Raw genomic sequence first — 17,500 nt, 5'->3', positions numbered from 1 at the left:
GGAGAGAGGAGTTGTGGTATTGTATGAGGAAGTCAGGTGTGTCAGAGAAGTATGTGAGGGTGGTGCAGGACATGTATGAGGACAGTGTGACAGCAGTGAAGTGTGCAGTAGGTACGACAGACTGGTTCAGGGTGAAGGTTGGACTGCATCAAGGATTGGCTCTGAGCCCTTTCCTGTTTGCAGTGGTGATGGACAGGTTGAAGGACGAGGTCAGACAGGAGTCTCCTTGGACCATGATGTTTGCGGATGATATTGTGATTTGTGGCGAGAGTAGTAAGCAGGTTGAGAAGAGCCTGGAGAGGTGGAGGTACATGCTGGAGAGAAGGGGAATGAAAGTCAGTAGGAGTAAGACAGAGTACATGTGTGTGAATGAGAGGGAGGGCAGTGGAGGGGTGCGGTTGCAGGGAGAAGAGGTGGAGAAGGTGGAGGAGTTCAGGTACCTGGGGTCAACAGTGCAAAGTATTGGAGAGTGTGTTAGAGAAGTGAAGAAAAGAGTGCAGGCACGGTGGAGTGGGTGGAGAAGAGTGACAGCAGGAGTGATTTGTGATAGAAGAGTATCTGTGAGAGTGAAAGGGAAAGTTTATAGGACTGTGGTGAGACCTGAGATGTTGTATGGATTAGAGACAGTGGTATTGAGTAAAAGACAGGAGGTGGAGCTGGAGGTAGCAGAGCTGAAGATGTTGAGATGTTCGTTGGGAGTGACGACGATGGACAGGATTATAAATAAGTTTATTAGAGGGACAGCGCATGTAGGACGTTTTGGTGACAATGTGAGGGAGGTGAGATTGAGATGGTTTGGACATGTGCAGAGGAGGGACATGGGGTATATCAGTAGGAAAATGCTGAGGATGGAGACACCAGAAAGACCAAGGAGGATGTTCATGGATGTGGTGAGGGAAGACATGCAGGTAGTTGGTGTGAAAGAGACAGATGTAGAGGACAGGGTGGTATGGAGACGGATGATCCACTGTGGCGACCCCTAATGGGAGCAGCCAAAAGAAGAAGAAGAAGAACCAGAAGCAGCTTCAGGAGGTGGAGCCTGACTCTAACACTGACCTTCTCAACCCTATCAAGCCAATCAGATTTGATGAATGACACTTGGAAGAAAGGGTTTGGGTTACAAAAATAGAACTCGGTTGTGTTTGTGCGTATGTGTGTAAAGTTTTTTATTTAAATTTTGTTAAAATATGGAATACAGAAGATCTCACAGTTTTATTCCACTATCCATGTAAAAGGCCATGAGGAGATCTTGTGTTCACAGCCCATTACTGTTCCTGTTTGTATCAGATTTTGATCTATTCTGATTGGATCATTCTAAAATGATGGTTTTCCTAATTTTCTTCTTCTGAAGCTGTTCCTTAGTTGACTTGTGCTTCATGCTGATGAAATGTTTCTTTATTTGAAGTCTAGCAGAATCATGCAGGGTTTGTTTTTTATCCAAGCCCATCACCCAGACATGTAAAGAAGATATGAGATTGTTGTCATATATTGGGAGTGGTGTGTACCCATCAGATGTTCCTGCAGCTCTTTAATGCAGATCCTCATCACATCTCGCACTGCACCACGCTGTCTGAGATCCTCCAGCACTGCTCGACTGGTACCACCTTCTCTCAGAATGAGAGGTAAGTATACTTCAAGGCTCTTCTCTGTTCCGGCACCGAGGTGGTGGAATGAACTTCCCCTAGATGTCCGTACAGCAGAGTCCCTGATTATCTTCAAGCGATGGTTAAAGACCTTCATCATCCTGAAACACTTAAATTTGCACTTTCCAAGTTTTCTTTGTAAAAATCAAAAGTTATATTTATATTAAGTTTGTAATCTGGTGTACCAGTGTGGATTTATTCATTACTAGAGACTCAAAGCACTTTTGTACGTCGCTCTGGACACAGGCGTCTGCCAAATGCCGTAAATGTAAATGTAAATGTGCTGTAGGTCCCTCAGCAGCCTCCCTGATAATGTTTCTTCTTGTCTTTTTGTATGTTCTGGATGCACATCTTGGTCCTGATGATGACTGTGGGGCTTTAATTTGTACTTTTCTCCTGATTGCTTCCTTTGCTCTGTAAGCTTCTTCAGCAGTCAGATGAAAGCAAAAGAAAGAAATGTGTACAATAACAGCAGATCTTTATTTGGTGTGACCCTAGTCTTCATGTTTCTGTCCTGACTCGTCTGCCTGGGAAGAATGGAGTCTATATTTAAACACTTTATTAGTTTATGTGAAGAATCACAAACATCTGCTCTGTGTGTGTGTGTGTGTGTGTGTGTGTGTGTGTGTGTGTGTGTGTGTGTGTGTGTGTGTGTGTGTGTGTGTGTGAGAGAGCGAGAGAGAGAGAGAGAGAGAGAGAGAGAGAGAGAGAGAGAGAGAGAGAGAGACAGAGACAGAGACAGAGACAGAGCTACTAAACAATGCATATGAAATACTCACAGTGGCTTTACACTCTGTTGTTCTCTGCTTCAGTTACAGTACACTAATCCAGGTGATTAAACTTTACCATGATGAGATGATGATGTCAGAGCAGGTGTGGCTTGTTCTGATTAAAGAGTCATGGTTTTATCCATATCCCAGTGGCACAGGATTTTATTATTTGTATCAAATACTGTAATAAATTCGATTGTAATGAAGCACAGGATGGAGGTCTGCGAAGGATCATTTGTTGAGCAGTTGGATCTCATGTACCAGACACCCCTTTTAACCCTTAACATCTGCATATAAATTACAGACTGGGCCTCTGCAGTCATATTGGGGGGGTTTCATGTCTAAGTATCTTCCTCATGACACAAAGGCAATAAACAGACATTTCTCTGCTCTCTCCACCTAATTTCAAAGGCATTCCAATGGGAAGGCAGTTCAGGCCCTGCACCAGGCATTAGTTCTTCTGGGTGTGATGTACCCCCCAACACACACACACACACACACACACACACACACACACACACACACACACACACACACACACACACACACACACACAAGGACAGTTTCTTTATTTAGGCAATAATAAAGTGTACCAAATGCTGTATGATATATGCATGTGTAACTACAACTCTGTATTGACATTAGTTACACTTTAAAGGCTTATGTCCAGGTGTATCTCTGCCTTAATGCTGTATTCTCCTTTCATCCTTGGTATCAAAATGATCTATATTTCTTAAACAATGGTGTATGCTATATGGTTGTGAAGTGTACCGTACTGTTTTACACACGTTGAATAAAAGTTCATCAGCTCTCCAGACCAGCCACATGCTAATAGGCCATAAATGGAGACAAAGACATTTATTTTTCATGCCTTGTATTGGCCATTCCACCAAAGATAGGTGTGGCTAGGAGACAGTTAAATGTCCTGAACACACACCAATTGGGGCTCAAACCCTCCTTTAAGACAGGACTCAAACCCTTCGAGACAGATTTTCTCCAAAAATGTGACCTTCCGGCAGCTTCGCCTACTCTGATCTTCAGGAGAACCTGCCAAAACATTCAACTTCCTCCTAACCCTAACCCATTAAGAAACATCTTTGTCAACCTAATTCGGACTCTTGTTCAGCAACAAAGCCAATGCAAGTAACCATTTACCAACTACCGAAATAAACCTGTGTTTAAGTTCCAGCCCCTTTTTAAAGGTGAATTTTGACTGCTTGATGATTCTTATTAGGTTGTGGTCAATTGAAGTTAAACTTGTCATTCCTTTCTCTTTCTTCTCTCTCTCTCTCTCTCTCTCTCTCTCTCTCTCTCTCTCTCTCTCTCTCTCTCTCTCTCCATTTTCCTAATTTCTTTTTCTTTATCTGTATGTTTGTGTATAGTTTACTACTGTGTTACGTGTAGTCCCATTCATTAAATGCCTTATGTTCACAAGTGAATGTCTCTGAGTGCTGCACAATTCAAAATCACTGAATACTGATTCTGCTACATGCTAAATGACTGTATGTAGTATGGTATAAAATAGGGATTTGGTTGTTTCTTGGCCGGGGAGATAACCCTTCCTAGAACTGCTAAATGATTATACTGTCTGTTTGATGGATGAACAGACCAAATAATTTCAACATTGATTCTTTTACTATTAATTCTAAGATTTAATCTAAATATTTATAATTAATTAAAACCCGTTATAATTGATCACAGATATTTTAATTTTTGCTAGCTGAATTCGCTACAAGGTGAAAATGTGAAAGGCTGGATCATCTGAAGTGATTTCAACTGCTAGAGTAAGAACTTTATACCATTTATACATTTAGACAGAACCTCCCAGACAGTTGAGACAACTCAGCAACTCAACTCAGACAACTCAACTCAGTTCAAATCAACTCAGACAACTTAACTCAGCTCAACTCAACTCAGTTCAGCTCAACTCAGCCCAACTCAACTCAACCTAGCTGAACTCAACTCAGCTCAGCTCAGCTCAGCTCAGCCCAACTCAACTCAACTCAGCTCAGCTCAGCTCAGCCCAACTCAACTCAGCTCAAATCAGCTCAGCTTAACTCAACTTAGACAACTCAGCTCAACTCAGCTCAACTTAGCTCAGCTCAACTCAACTCAACTCAGCTCAACTTAGCTCAGCTCAGCTCAGTTCAACTCAACTCAGTTTAAATCAACTCAGACAACTTAACTCAGCTCAACTCAGTTCAGCTCAACTCAGTCAACTCAACTCAGCTTAACTCAACTCAACTCAGCTGAACTCAACTCAACTCAACTCAACTCAACTCAACTCAGCTCAGCTCAGCCCAACTCAACTCAACTCAGCTCAGCTCAGCTCAGCTCAGCTCAGCCCAACTCAACTCAACTCAGCTCAGCTCAAATCAGCTCAGCTCAACTCAGCTCAACTCAGCTCAACTTAGCTCAGCTCAACTCAACTCAACTCAACTCAACTTAGCTCAACTCAGCTCAACTAGACTCAACTAAACGTTATAGAGCTTTTAACAATGTCATATGGTTGACTGTCCTACATGCATACATTTTCCAAAGCAGCTTCACAGAAATGAATATACAAATATAAATGTATACAAATATAGATTTTAGTGTCATAAACCAATCCATATAATTTCCCGTTTATTTATTCTTTTATTTATTTATTTATCCCTAACGAGCAAATATTGACAGCTGTGGCTAAAGATAACTCCCCCGATGGCATGATAAAGAAACCATGAGAGGAACCAGATTCAGAAGGAACCCATCCACATCTGGCACACACCAAATAGTGCCATTATACAATTATACAGATAGATCTTCATCATGAGCAGCAAGAGCGTTTTTTAATTTCAGTAATGATTTAGATTTAAGTCTATAATATCCAGTTGAAGTTCTCCACTGAGTAACGAATGACAAAATGAAGTTTGTCATCAAAATATAATTATAATCCAGATGTATGCACACACTGTCAGTGATTATTCACCTATTGTAGATATTAGTAGAAGTAGATGTTTATGGATGGTGAGGGAAGACATTCAGGTAGTTGGTTTGAAAGAGGCAGATGTAGAGGACAGGGCGTAATGGAGATGGATGATTCGATGTGGAGACAGCTTAAAGAAGAAGAAGAAAAAAAGATTATTATTATTATTATTATATTATTATTATTATTATTTTTATTAATATTATTTTATTATTATTATTATTTGTAGTAGTAGTAGTATTAAGATTAGGAACTTCTTCACATCGGATATGGATTGTAGCAAGCAACGTTCACAAAACCAGGTTCCTCCAAGTGCTTCAGTGATCATCCATGTAGGGTGTCCATTAAATTGTTCAAGTCTAAGTTTAAGTGTGTGCGTTAGTTAGTAAATCTCCAGACTTTTCCTGAGACAGTTTCTCACAGTGTCACAGCAATAAACTTCAGCTGGGTGAAAGAACCTCACTTTATACTGTACATGTCACCCATCTGCCTGTCTGCCTGTCTCTTTACTGTTCTTTATTGCATAATGGTTTATCAAAGCAAAATTATATAATAAATGGTATATATATATATATATATATATATATATATAAAAATGTATTATATTTGATGACTCATAAATAGATTAAATAAAGTTGTGTTTTCCGGCTCTGTGCACTTCAGGATTATCAGATAAAGACATCTGGTGGTCAGGAGGCATCAGTGCTTTTCAGGGAAACTAAATGTTTAAATATCTAACTTCAGTACAGTCTGTAGGTAAAAAGGAATTAAGAGTAAATCATAATATAATCATAATTTTCTCTTTACAGTTTTTAGGTTAAAGTCAGTGCCTTTGAATGCAAGATTAGTGTTTAATATGAGATGACATAATGAGTCACATAAATGTGGGCATGTAGCATTTTATTTTATTTTTAACTCCCCCGGATATTTTACTATCATACCACTAGAGGGCAACATCCCTCAACTTCTAATAGCCTCATTCACATAGCAGAAGACAAAAAAGCCAATTGGAAGGAATTACAGATGTTGCTATGGTTCACAAACCTTTTCCTCTGTACTTCAAAACAATGAATTTAAAATGATAAGATTTTTAATTCAAAATGTTTAACGAAAATATTGCAAAAAATATTTAAGAATTACAGCCATTTTTTACAGTTCTACATTTGTCTGACTCAAAAGTAATTAAACAGAATAATATAAATGTAAGTATTATTTTTAATGATTAATTGCAAATCCTTAATTCAAGTTTTGAACCAATGACCATCAACAAATGCAGGGTTTCCTCCACTGAGATGTTTGATCAGGTCTTTACTGCAGACCAATTACTGCTGTTCTTTTGAGTGGGAGCTCAGTGGTTAAGGCTTTGGGTTACTGGTCAGAAGGTCAGGGATTCAAGCCCCAGTATTGCCAAAAGCTGCCACTGTTGTGGCCCGTGGCAAAGTTAATATGACAAATAAAAAGCCTTTTTTTGTGCCTTCAGTTTTATGTTCAGGAAGTAAACATCAACTCAGGTGAGTTGAGGTCATGTGACTGATTGGACATTCAAGATTTAATTTCTTAGTCTTAGCACTTACATCTTCAACAAACACCAGGAAATGCCTCCATGATTCACAGATGAAGTTGTATGCTTTGGATTATTTCCTTCTCCCTTTTCCTTCTTCCTATAATTTTGGTACAATTTAATCTTGGTTTCATCTGTACAAAGAATCGTTGTCGTTCTTGAATGGCTCCAGTGATTTTAAATTCATGATAAACTACACTGTATCTCTCCAGTCTTCTAACACGCTACAATCCGTCACGCTCCCTGAGATCTCAAAACTCTGGGCTTCTAGTAGTTCCTAGAATAGCAAAGTCCACTAAAGGCGGTAGAGCATTTTCACATTTAGCTCCTAAACTCTGGAATAGTCTTCCTGACAGTGTTCGGGGTTCAGATACACTCTCCCAGTTTAAGTGCAGAATAAAAACATATCTTTTTAGCAAAGCCTACACATAACACACATCACACACATCACATCACAACCTTGTGCTCCAGAACATCTGATCACATGCACATTATCAACTTGTGCTGTTAATATCATGAACAGCAGCTACGCTAATTCCTCTCCACTGCTTCTCTTTCTCTCCCCATCCCGAGGCATCCTGAGGTTTGGCCAGCTCCAGTCACGTCCCACCTCATGAAGATTATGGACTTTAAAGAAGTAGATGCCGAACTCGCAAACATCCTGAACCATCTAGAGACGTACCAGTGCCAATTGGATCCCGCTGCATGTGTGGAGTTTGACATTGGACCTCCTGGAGTGTTTAAAGGCTCTGGCATGGAGAAGCTGATGCTGGATCTGTGATGATCACAGATGTTGAGCTCAGTAGCTCCTACTTTTATACCACAGACTGTAGAAAGAACATTTACTTATAATCTTATACTCCAGTGCTCATGTTAGTTCTCACTCTCCAGTGTTCTGTAGTGTTGAAAGATTTATGATCACACTCTTGGTGTCACCCAAATGAGGATGGGTTCCCCTTTTGAGTCCGGTTCCTCTCAAGGTTTCTTCCTCATATCATCTAAGGGAGTTTTTCCTTGCCACAGTCTCCACGGCTGCTCATCAGGGATACACACACACACCATTCACCTTCACTGTTGTTTTCTGTAAAGCTGCTTTGAGACAATGTCTGTTGTGAAAAGCGCTATACAAATAAACTTGACTTGAAACTTGACTTGAATTTCTGAAAAGATTTTACAAAGAAACATGATGGAAAAAATTATTTATTTAGAATTTTAACATTCACTCTGTCCTGTACAGTAGCTTATGTTAAAGATTAATAAACAGCACACACCACACACACACACACACTTTTATTTATATATATATATCACGTTCATATAAATTTAATGTTTTTAATAGTGAAGTCTTCATCTGGTCCAGTTATAATGGTGCATGTGCACTCTATCTGTAATGTAAATAAATAAATGATTAAATAAATACATTAATATTAGGGCTGTCAAAAAAAACTTAATAATAACACATTAAAGCAAATTCATTTTAACAGCACTAAATTTATTATTGTGCAATTAATGTTGTGTGCATTTCGGTTTGACCATTTTTATTTGAAAATATAAATAAATATATATATAAAAGAGGCTAAATTAAAACCTTCAAAGCAACACACATTTCTTCACAACGTCCTTTCTTTACTCAGATATAACAAAAATAAATAATAATATATAATTATACTTTTTAATTATTAATTTTTAACTTTTGTTTTACTGATGCACCAAAATTCACCATGCAACACACAGCAAAAGTTTTGTTTGGTGTCCTGATGATTTACGTAATTTAAACAACCATATTTACTTTAAAACATTTACAATAAAAATTTTGTCTTCACGCTCTATGTTGAGTTTAGTTTCACTAAAAATAAACATCTATTTATAAACATATATTTGCATAAGGCATCCATATTTGTCCATGCCCATGTTGATCAAAGTATTTTAATCGATTGACAGCCCTAAAAAATACATAAAAACATAAAAGAGTTAAAGAAACTAAACATTATAAAATATTATATTCAGAATGTTGAATGAAATGTGTTCTAACCCCAGTGGTTCTCCAAAGCCACATTCTCATAGACAGGACACAGCAGGTTCTCCTGCTCACTGCGCAACATTCTGGCACGAAGAACATCACGTACACATAAGTGCAGGTAGGTGTACTGACTCTGTTCTCATTCACAAACACACACACGTACACACACACACACACACACACACACACACACACACACACAATTAAATATAATAATAATATAATTTTTTTTGTTAATGGTTTAACATTCTAACTGCAGAGTGAGATTAGATTGAAAAGGGGTGGAGTGGGGGTGTGGGCAGGGAATGGAGTGGGGGAGTGGGCAGGGAATGGAGTGGGGGAGTGGGCAGGATGTGAGCAGGAAATGGAGTCGAGGTGTGGGCAGGGTATGGAGTGGGGGTGTTGGCAGGGAATGGAGTGGGGGAGTGGGCAGGATGTGGTCAGGGAATGGAGTGGGGGAGTGTGCGGGATGTGGGCAGGGAATGAAGTGGGGGTGTGGGCAGGGATGGAGTGGGGGAGTGGGCAGGATGTAGGCAGGGAATGGAGTGGGGGAGTGGGCGGGATGTGGGAAGGGAATGGAGTGGGGGAGTGGGCAGGATGTGGGCAGGGAATGGAGTTGAGGTGTGGGCAGGGAATGGAGTGGGGGAGTGGGCAAGATGTGGGCAGGGAATGGAGTCGAGGTGTGGGCAGGGAATGGAGTGGGGGAGTGGGCAGGATGTGAGCAGGGAATGGAGTGGGGGTGTGGGCAGGGAATGAAGTGGGGGTGTGGCCAGGATGTGGGCTGGAAATAGAGTGGGGATGTGAAGGGATGCCTGTTGTGATTTTAGTGGGCGGGATATGGACAGGGAATGGACTGGGGTAGTGGGTAGCATGTGGGTGGGATGTGGGCGTAAACTGGGGTGAAGATGTGGATGGGAATTTAAGTGGGGATGTGGGCAGTATGTAGGGGGATGTGGGTGGGAATTGGAGTGGGGTTGTGGGCAGGGAATGGAGTGGGGGAGTGGGTAGCATGTGGGTGGGATGTGGGCGTAAACTGGAGTGAGGATGTGGACAGGAATTGAAGTGGGGATTGTAAGGGGATGTGAGTGGGAATTGGAGTGTTGTTTCTGGGCAGGGAATGGAGTGGTGGGTGTGGGCAGGGAATGAAGTGGGAAAGTGGGTGGGATGTGGGCAGGGAATGCATGGGGAGAGTGAGCAGGATGTGGGGGGGGGGTGTGGGCAGCTTTTGGATTGGGGATGTGGGCAAACCAAATAAATATTGTGTATCTAAAAGTGAGTAAGGTCAGAGATCAGCGGTCATGTCCCACCTCAGTTTGCACCATGTGTGAACGATGAAGCCTCAGGTCAAACACAGCACTATAAATATCCACAGTGTCTTTTGTGTTTAGCTGCTGCAGAACCCGGTCCAGAACTATAAAGGTTCCAGAACGGCCGACTCCAGCACTGAGACACACACAAACACACATACACACAAGAAAAACTTAAGCTTTATACCTTAAAACAGAGTTAAGAAAGTTGAAACAAGGTATAAGAACAAAAAGATTAATTAGAAACAAAAATAACTTTATTCAGAACCAGAAACAGTGGAAAGCAGAGCAGAAATAGAACCAGGTCCAGAACAAGAACTGGATCCCATTCCAAAGAAAATAAATAAAATGTCTATTTGTAAGATAAAACAATATAAAAGAAATTATTGAGCTGCAGAAAGTGAATCCAAACGAAGATCCAAGAGAGGAACACGATCAGAACTAAACCTAGAGTTACAACCACTCAGAACAGGGGACTATAAGTAACACAAACACAAGATCACGTGTGTGTGTGTTTGTGTGTGCGTGTGTGTGTGTGTGAGTGTATAAATACAGTATATATATATATATATATATATATATATATATATATATATATATATATATATATATATATATATATATATATAAATAATTATGTGTGTGGTGGGCGGTGCATTTGGTTCCTGGGCCTTCAGTGGGGACGTACCTGACTTAATCCACCTCTTAATCCACCACTATCATGTCACATATATAGAAACCATCATTACAATACAAAAACACAATATAACAACACGTGGCATTACAGAGAGACATTTCACATATGGAGGGTGAAAACTGACCAACCAATCAGAGGACGGAAAAATGCTGACGCTATTCTGGGCCAGCGAGCTGCCCTGTGAGGAGAATCTGAAATCTGATTGGTTAAACAAACAGATTAATTGATAATAAAGTCTAAGATATAAAGGCCACTGATTCTGAAGGCTCTGAGCAGATTAGATTGACATGGCAGCACATAGAGGCTGAAATGTGGATGGACAAAATATCTAACATCCACGTGCTGGAAGCAATGCAGCCGAGAGAAACACTACGACATTAAGAGAAGAAACTGATGGGAATAAATTAATACAATTTCATAGAACGAATATTATAATTTATGTTGTAAATGTAGGTAAGTGCTTCTGATAGTGTTTAGGCCAGCAGAGAATGTTTACTGACCCTGACCTCCCACCACTGTTGTGTGTGTGTTTGTATATATATACAGTGCAACCTCGATACTCGTGGGGGTTATGTTCTATGACTCCTTGTAAGTAACAAAAAATGTTTGAGGTTTTGACTCTCCTTTTGATTGTTCCTTTTTCAAGGGGAATTGAACATGTACTGTAGTGTAAACTCAAAAAACATTGTGAGTAACACAATTAATAAATGATCTTGTGTTTGTGTTCATTCTGGATCCCGTTCTTCTTCTGAGTGGTTGTAGTTCTGGGTTTAGTTCTGATCGTGTGTATTTATATATATATGTATATACGTGTGTGTGTGTGTGTGTGTGTGTGTGTGTGTGTGTGTGTGTGTGTGTGTGTGTGTGTGCATGTTCCTGTATGTTTATATATACACCTGCAGTGGATTACAGAAGGTCCAGAACCTGGAGTTCTGTCAATGTAATCCCTCACAGTGCGAACAAACTGCACCAAAGACTGAGTGCTTTCAGGAACTCCATGATCAGGCCACACAGTGTAGTGGAACTGACGCACCGTTCTCGAGTAATTCAGCTGATCCTCCTGCACATACACACACACACACACACACACACACACACACACACACACACACACACACACACACACACACACACACACACAAAATAAAGGCATAAACCTGGTTTCATAAATTTCAGTGTTCTGTAGAAAAGCTGCAACCCAAACACAGAACATTCATGACATCACAGTAACAAGGAAACACGGTATAAAAGTAATAGGTTACTAATCCAATTCAATTATCTTCTTAAAGGAACACAAAAGAGATGAGCAGTAGCCAGAGTGTGTGTGTATGTGTGTGTGTGTGTGTGTGTGTGTGTGTGTGTGTGAGAGAGAGAGAGAGAGAGAGAGAGAGAGAGAGAGAGAGAGAGAGAGAGAGAGAGAGAGAGAGACTTGGCTTCAATCCCCCAAAATATATTCGATTTGATTAAAAAAAAATTAGATTGTTCTTTGTCATTGTGCAAGGTACATGTACAGAGCCAATGAAATGCAGTTCGCATCTAACCAGAAGTTTGTTGTGGCTTATTTACAAACAATAACAGTAGATAAATAGTGTATGCGGTTCATATATACAGGTGTGAGGAGGATGAATGCCTTGGGTGGTTTTATGAAATTCCAGAGTAAGAACAGGAGCTTTGAGGATGGATTTTGACTGTAGTTAATGTCAACAGTCTGCTACACTGACTCAGGACTACAGTTTGTTCTGATCATCATCACTGTACCCCGCAACATCACATATTTGCTGTAAATGGACATTCAGTGGCACCCAGATGAGGATGAGGTTCCCTCTTGAGTCTGGTTCCTCTCAAGGTTTCTTCCTTCTGCATCTCGGGGAATTTTTCCTTCACCACAGTCTCCTCCGACTTGTTCATCACGGACAAACTTACACTTATAAACAACATCTTCATTTTTATCTCCACATTATCTGTGTAAAGCTGCTCTGAGACCATGTTTATTTTCAAAAGCTCAATACAAATAAACATGAATTGAATTGAATTGAATTAATGTACAGAAGGTGCAGTAAGTAATAATATATGGTAAATATAGAAATATACAATATACTGTACAAAGTTTATGCATAGATAATTGTCAGAAGATATACTCAATGACATGATATAGTTATGTATAAGTATGAATGTATGTGTGATGCATTATATGGCGTTTAAATATGGGTTGAATGTACAGTGGTGTAAATGTGAGTTAAGGATGGTGCGAAAATGTGCAAAATACACAGAAGTCACTGCAGTATTAAATCAGATATTCAGTGCAGAAAAAGCTACAGGAAAAACGCTATTCTTCAGTCTGAGGCACCTGTAGCCTCTCAGGGGAATAGTCCATGGTTGGGGTGAGAGGAATCTTTGATGATGCCCCTCGCCCTTTGCAGACAGCGTTTACTGTGAATGTTCTCCAAGGTGAGCAGCAGAGTGCCGATGATTCGTTGTCCAGTTTTCACCACCCTCTGTAGGGCTTCACAGTCTGAAGCAGTGCAGCTGCTGTACCACACTGAGATGTAGTTAGTGAGGATGCTCTCAATGGCACAGCAAATGCTTCTATCCTGATAAGAAATGGCACCTTCCTAATCAGGATAGAAGAGTTCAGAGACCAGGTGAGATCCTCAGAGATGTGGACTCCAAGGAACTTAAAGCTGGGTACATGCTCAACAGCAGCTCTGTTGGTGTGAATGGAAGCGTGAGTGGCATTGCCGGCTTGTCTATAATCCACAATGATCTCTTTTGTCTTCTTGTCGTCCACAATGCTGTTGGCTTTGTGGATGCAGCATGTGGTATAAATATCCATGAAAGTGGGGAGACTCCAATGATCTTCTCAGATGTTCTCACTATCCTCTGTAGGGTCTTGTGATCAGAGATGGTGCAGTTCCCAGGCAGTGATGCAGCTGCTCAAGATGCTCTTGATGGTCCATCTTTAGAACGTGGTCAGGATGGGGGGAGGAAGATGGCATTTTAACATTAGCGTTCAACGTTCAGACACAGGTTGTTGACTCCACACCAGGCTGTTAACTGTTGCACCGCCCCTCTGTATGCTGACTCATCGTTTTTGCTGATAAGACCCACCACGGTCTTGTCATCAGCGATCTTGATGTTGTGATTCGAGCTGTACATTGCTACACATTCGTAAGTCAGCTCAACTACTGAATCAGGTGCTGAGGGATGATTGTGTTAAATGCTGAGCTGAAGTCTATGAACAGCATTTGTACATATGAGTCCTTGTCCACTTGTCCAGGTGTGTGAGGGCCAGATGAAGGGTCGTAGAGATGACATCGTCTGTAAAGTGGTTTGGACAACACGCAAACTGCATGGGATTCGGTGAGGGTGGTAGCTGGGTCTTGATGTGCCGCTTGACGAGCCTCTCGAAGCACTTCATCCAGTGGGTGTGAGCGCGGGACGATAGTCATTGAGGCAGGAGACAGTAAACTTCTTTGGCACGGGAACGATGGTCGTCCTCCTGAGGCACGTAGGAACAACGGCGCTGCTGAGGGAGATGTTGAAGATGTTGGTGGAGACATCCACTAACTGTTCTGCATATTCCTTAAGCACTCTGCCAGGAATGTTGCCTGGTTCAGCAGACTTACGTGGGTTCACTCTGCATAGAGTTTTTCTCACTTCAACTGTGGTTAGACAGAGCACCTTGTCACTGGAAGGAGGGGTGGTCTTCCTCGCCGCCATGTTGTTCTGCACCTTGAACCGGGTGTAGAAGTCATTCAGCACATCTGGGAGGGAGGCGTCACGGACACAAGCAGGTGAAGTTGTCTTGTAGTTCATGATCGCATGGATGCCCTGCCACATGCGCCGGGTGTCTCTGCTGTCCTGGAAGTGGCTGTGGATCCTCTTGGCGTGTGCATGCTTTGCTTCTCTGATGGCACGGGACAGTTTGTCAGAGTCTCTTGATTTTAGCAGCGCACACACCTTAGCGGTCATCCACGACTTCGGGTTGGAGTGTGTGGTGATGGTATTGGAGATGGTCACGTCATCAATGCACTTGCCGATGTAGCTGGTCACTGTTGACGTGTACTCCTCCAAGTTGATGAAATCGCTGTTGGTTGCAGCTTTCCTGAACATGTCCCAGTCATTGCATTGAAAGCAGTCCTGGAGAGCAGACATGAATCCTGCTCATGGTAAACTATGGTAAACAATATCCAGCATATTTTCTCCTCGGGTTGCAAAGTCCACATTCTTTTCCCGCACCACCCTGTATTTAAGGACACTGGAGACATTTATTCCAGGCCAGATTATCTCACTGGCTTTCTAAGTCCCTGAGTGTACTCTTGCCAACCTGCCTGTTCTGGGTTCTGGGATCCTGATTCTGACCCTGACAATGACCCCTGCCCTGTTCTGCCTCGGTTACTGGTTTGGACTCTGTTTTTTTTTTTTCTTTTCGTTTTGCCTCTGCCTGCTATGCCCCCATTGCTCTGTCTGCCTGCTCTCTTTTTTTTTGGGAGTGTTTCCCCCTGCCTGTTTCTTCATTAAAAACTGTTTTCATCTTACCCCTGTGGCATCCTGCATTTGGGTCCAGCCTCCACTCACCCGCATTTCCTAACGGCCACATTAGGCTGGTAAGCGAATTGTATTGGGTCCAGGGAAGGTTTAACCAGTGGTCCTAGATGTGCCAAAACTAGTTGTTTCAACACCTTCATGACATGTGATAGTGCAACGGGTCTGAGATCGTTAAGGCCTGATGGGATAGCCTTCTTAGGTACCGGTACTACACAGGGTGTTTTCCATAGTACCGTTATTTTTTTCTGCATTAGACTGCATTAGACTAGGTAAAAGATGTATTGCAGGACAGCAGAGAGCTGAGCAGCACAAGACTTTAGGATCCTGGTGCTTATACCATCAGAGCCTGCAGCCTTGTTTTGGTTGAGTTTCTCACGCTTTCTTCTTACCTGGCTTACCGTCACAGTCAGTGAGGGTGGTGTGCTGGATTTAGTGGAGGATTGTGCTGGGGGTTGTGAGCAGGGGTTCTTACGAGTTGCTGATGATGGTAATGTGGGTGTTGATTTGAGGGTGTGAAGACTGGCCCTGTGTGGAATGGTGCAGCCGGTGGTCCTGTGCTGAATCTGTTAAAAAAAAGGTTTAGCTTGTTGGCTCTGTCCAGGCTCCTCCTGCTGATGGTCTTTAATGTTAAAGCCGGTGATCTGCTTCATTTCTGTCCACACATCTCTGACGATTTTTGCTGAAGATTACTCTCCAGCTTTTGTCGATCGATACGATTGCATTCCCTCAGTCTCTCCCCCAGCTCTCCCTATATCCTTTTCAGTTTATTCCTGTCACCAGACCTAAAAGCTCTCTCCTTCTGGTTTAACAGTTCTTTCAAGTCGCTGGTGATCCAAGGCTTGTTTTTGGTGTGCCGTTGTTGGAGGGATAATGGTGTCGTGGCAGAAGTAATATAGTCAGTAATACAGTACGTTATTTTGTTAATGTCTTCCCCATGTGATTCACACAGCACATTCCAATCCGTATGCTCAAAGCATGTATGATTTCACATGCTACTGTCAGGTCAGCTGTTCGTGGAATGTAAGCACCGATTACAATGGCAGAGGAGAATTACCTCTGTAAATAATATAGGCAAATACTTACAGCTAAAAGTTACATTTCCAAAGAGCAAAGACATTCCTTCATAGTAACTTGTACAGGATTACACCATCTCTCATTCACATACACAGCAATCCCACCACCTTTCTTCTTACCTCTGAGCATCGTGTCTCTGTCCACCCGAATAAGTTAAAAGCCAAGTATGCAGGTTCTTAATCATGTCAATAAAGAAACTGATAGAGAGAGAGAGAGAGAGAGAGAGAGAGAGAGAGAGAGAGAGGGAGAGAGACAAAGAGACAGAAAAAGAGAGAGAAATGCTGAGAGAAATAAGACTTATGTACACTGCAGATCTTGAACTCTCGGATGGTCCACTCTGGCAGAACCGACTCAGACTGCATTCGCACAATCAGATCTCCATAATACAGTGGGTCCTGATCAAATGGCCAGTAGTGATCACATTTCACCTGTGCACACACACACAAACACACACACACACACACACACACACACACACACACACACACACACACACACACACACACACACACACACAGAGTTTACTGTAAATATTGAGAACTGAAACTGTAGTTAAGATCCTTGTTAAAGCTCTAGTTAAGGTTCAGGTTAAGGTTCCAGTTGAGGTTCTAGTTAAACCTCTATTTGATGTTCTAGTTGAGGTTCTAGTTAAAGTTCTAGTTAAAGCTGTGGTTAAAGCTCTAGTTAAGGTTCTTGTTAAGGTTTTTGTCAGGGATCTTCTTCTCACCCGTCCTTTCTCCACACACTGTGTCACCATTATGATGTTGTGAACGTTCTGCTCCCACACCATCTTCCAGAAATCATCTTTAGTTCCAGGAAGTGGCCCCTGTGTGGCGATGTACTCACGCCTGAAATGATTTCCCTTCAACACACATCATACACACGTCATCACACAAATCACACACACCATCACAC

The 17,500-nt window shown here is 41.7% G+C and overlaps 2 protein-coding genes across 2 annotated transcripts in view; both read right to left on the bottom strand.

Moving 5' to 3' along the window:
• Window positions 1-8,121: 8,121 nt before the first annotated feature.
• The window catches only part of ptprbl (protein tyrosine phosphatase receptor type B, like), a 54,501-nt gene continuing 45,122 nt past the window's right edge, over window positions 8,122-17,500 (bottom strand). Inside the window, exons 28-33 of the mRNA XM_083561780.1 lie at window positions 17,313-17,454; window positions 16,891-17,013; window positions 11,860-12,023; window positions 10,267-10,402; window positions 8,972-9,092; window positions 8,122-8,324 (exon numbers count right to left, since the gene is read on the bottom strand). Coding sequence (XP_083417906.1) covers window positions 8,287-8,324; window positions 8,972-9,092; window positions 10,267-10,402; window positions 11,860-12,023; window positions 16,891-17,013; window positions 17,313-17,454 — 724 coding nt within the window. The 3' untranslated portion in view covers window positions 8,122-8,286. The remainder of the gene's footprint in view (window positions 8,325-8,971; window positions 9,093-10,266; window positions 10,403-11,859; window positions 12,024-16,890; window positions 17,014-17,312; window positions 17,455-17,500) is intronic.
• On the bottom strand, window positions 13,733-16,884 carry LOC310737144 (uncharacterized protein). Its single transcript, XM_083561328.1, has 2 exons — window positions 15,402-16,884; window positions 13,733-15,190 (listed from the first exon to the last, which is right to left on the bottom strand). Exon 2 carries the CDS (start codon window positions 15,116-15,118, stop codon window positions 14,378-14,380), a length of 741 nt encoding a protein of 246 aa, XP_083417454.1. The 5' UTR covers window positions 15,119-15,190; window positions 15,402-16,884; the 3' UTR covers window positions 13,733-14,377.

The sequence above is a fragment of the Silurus aristotelis genome (assembly GCF_946808225.1).
Source record: "Silurus aristotelis genome assembly, chromosome: 14".
NCBI lineage: Eukaryota > Metazoa > Chordata > Actinopteri > Siluriformes > Siluridae > Silurus > Silurus aristotelis.
This window is presented reverse-complemented; position numbering and strand designations above follow the sequence as displayed.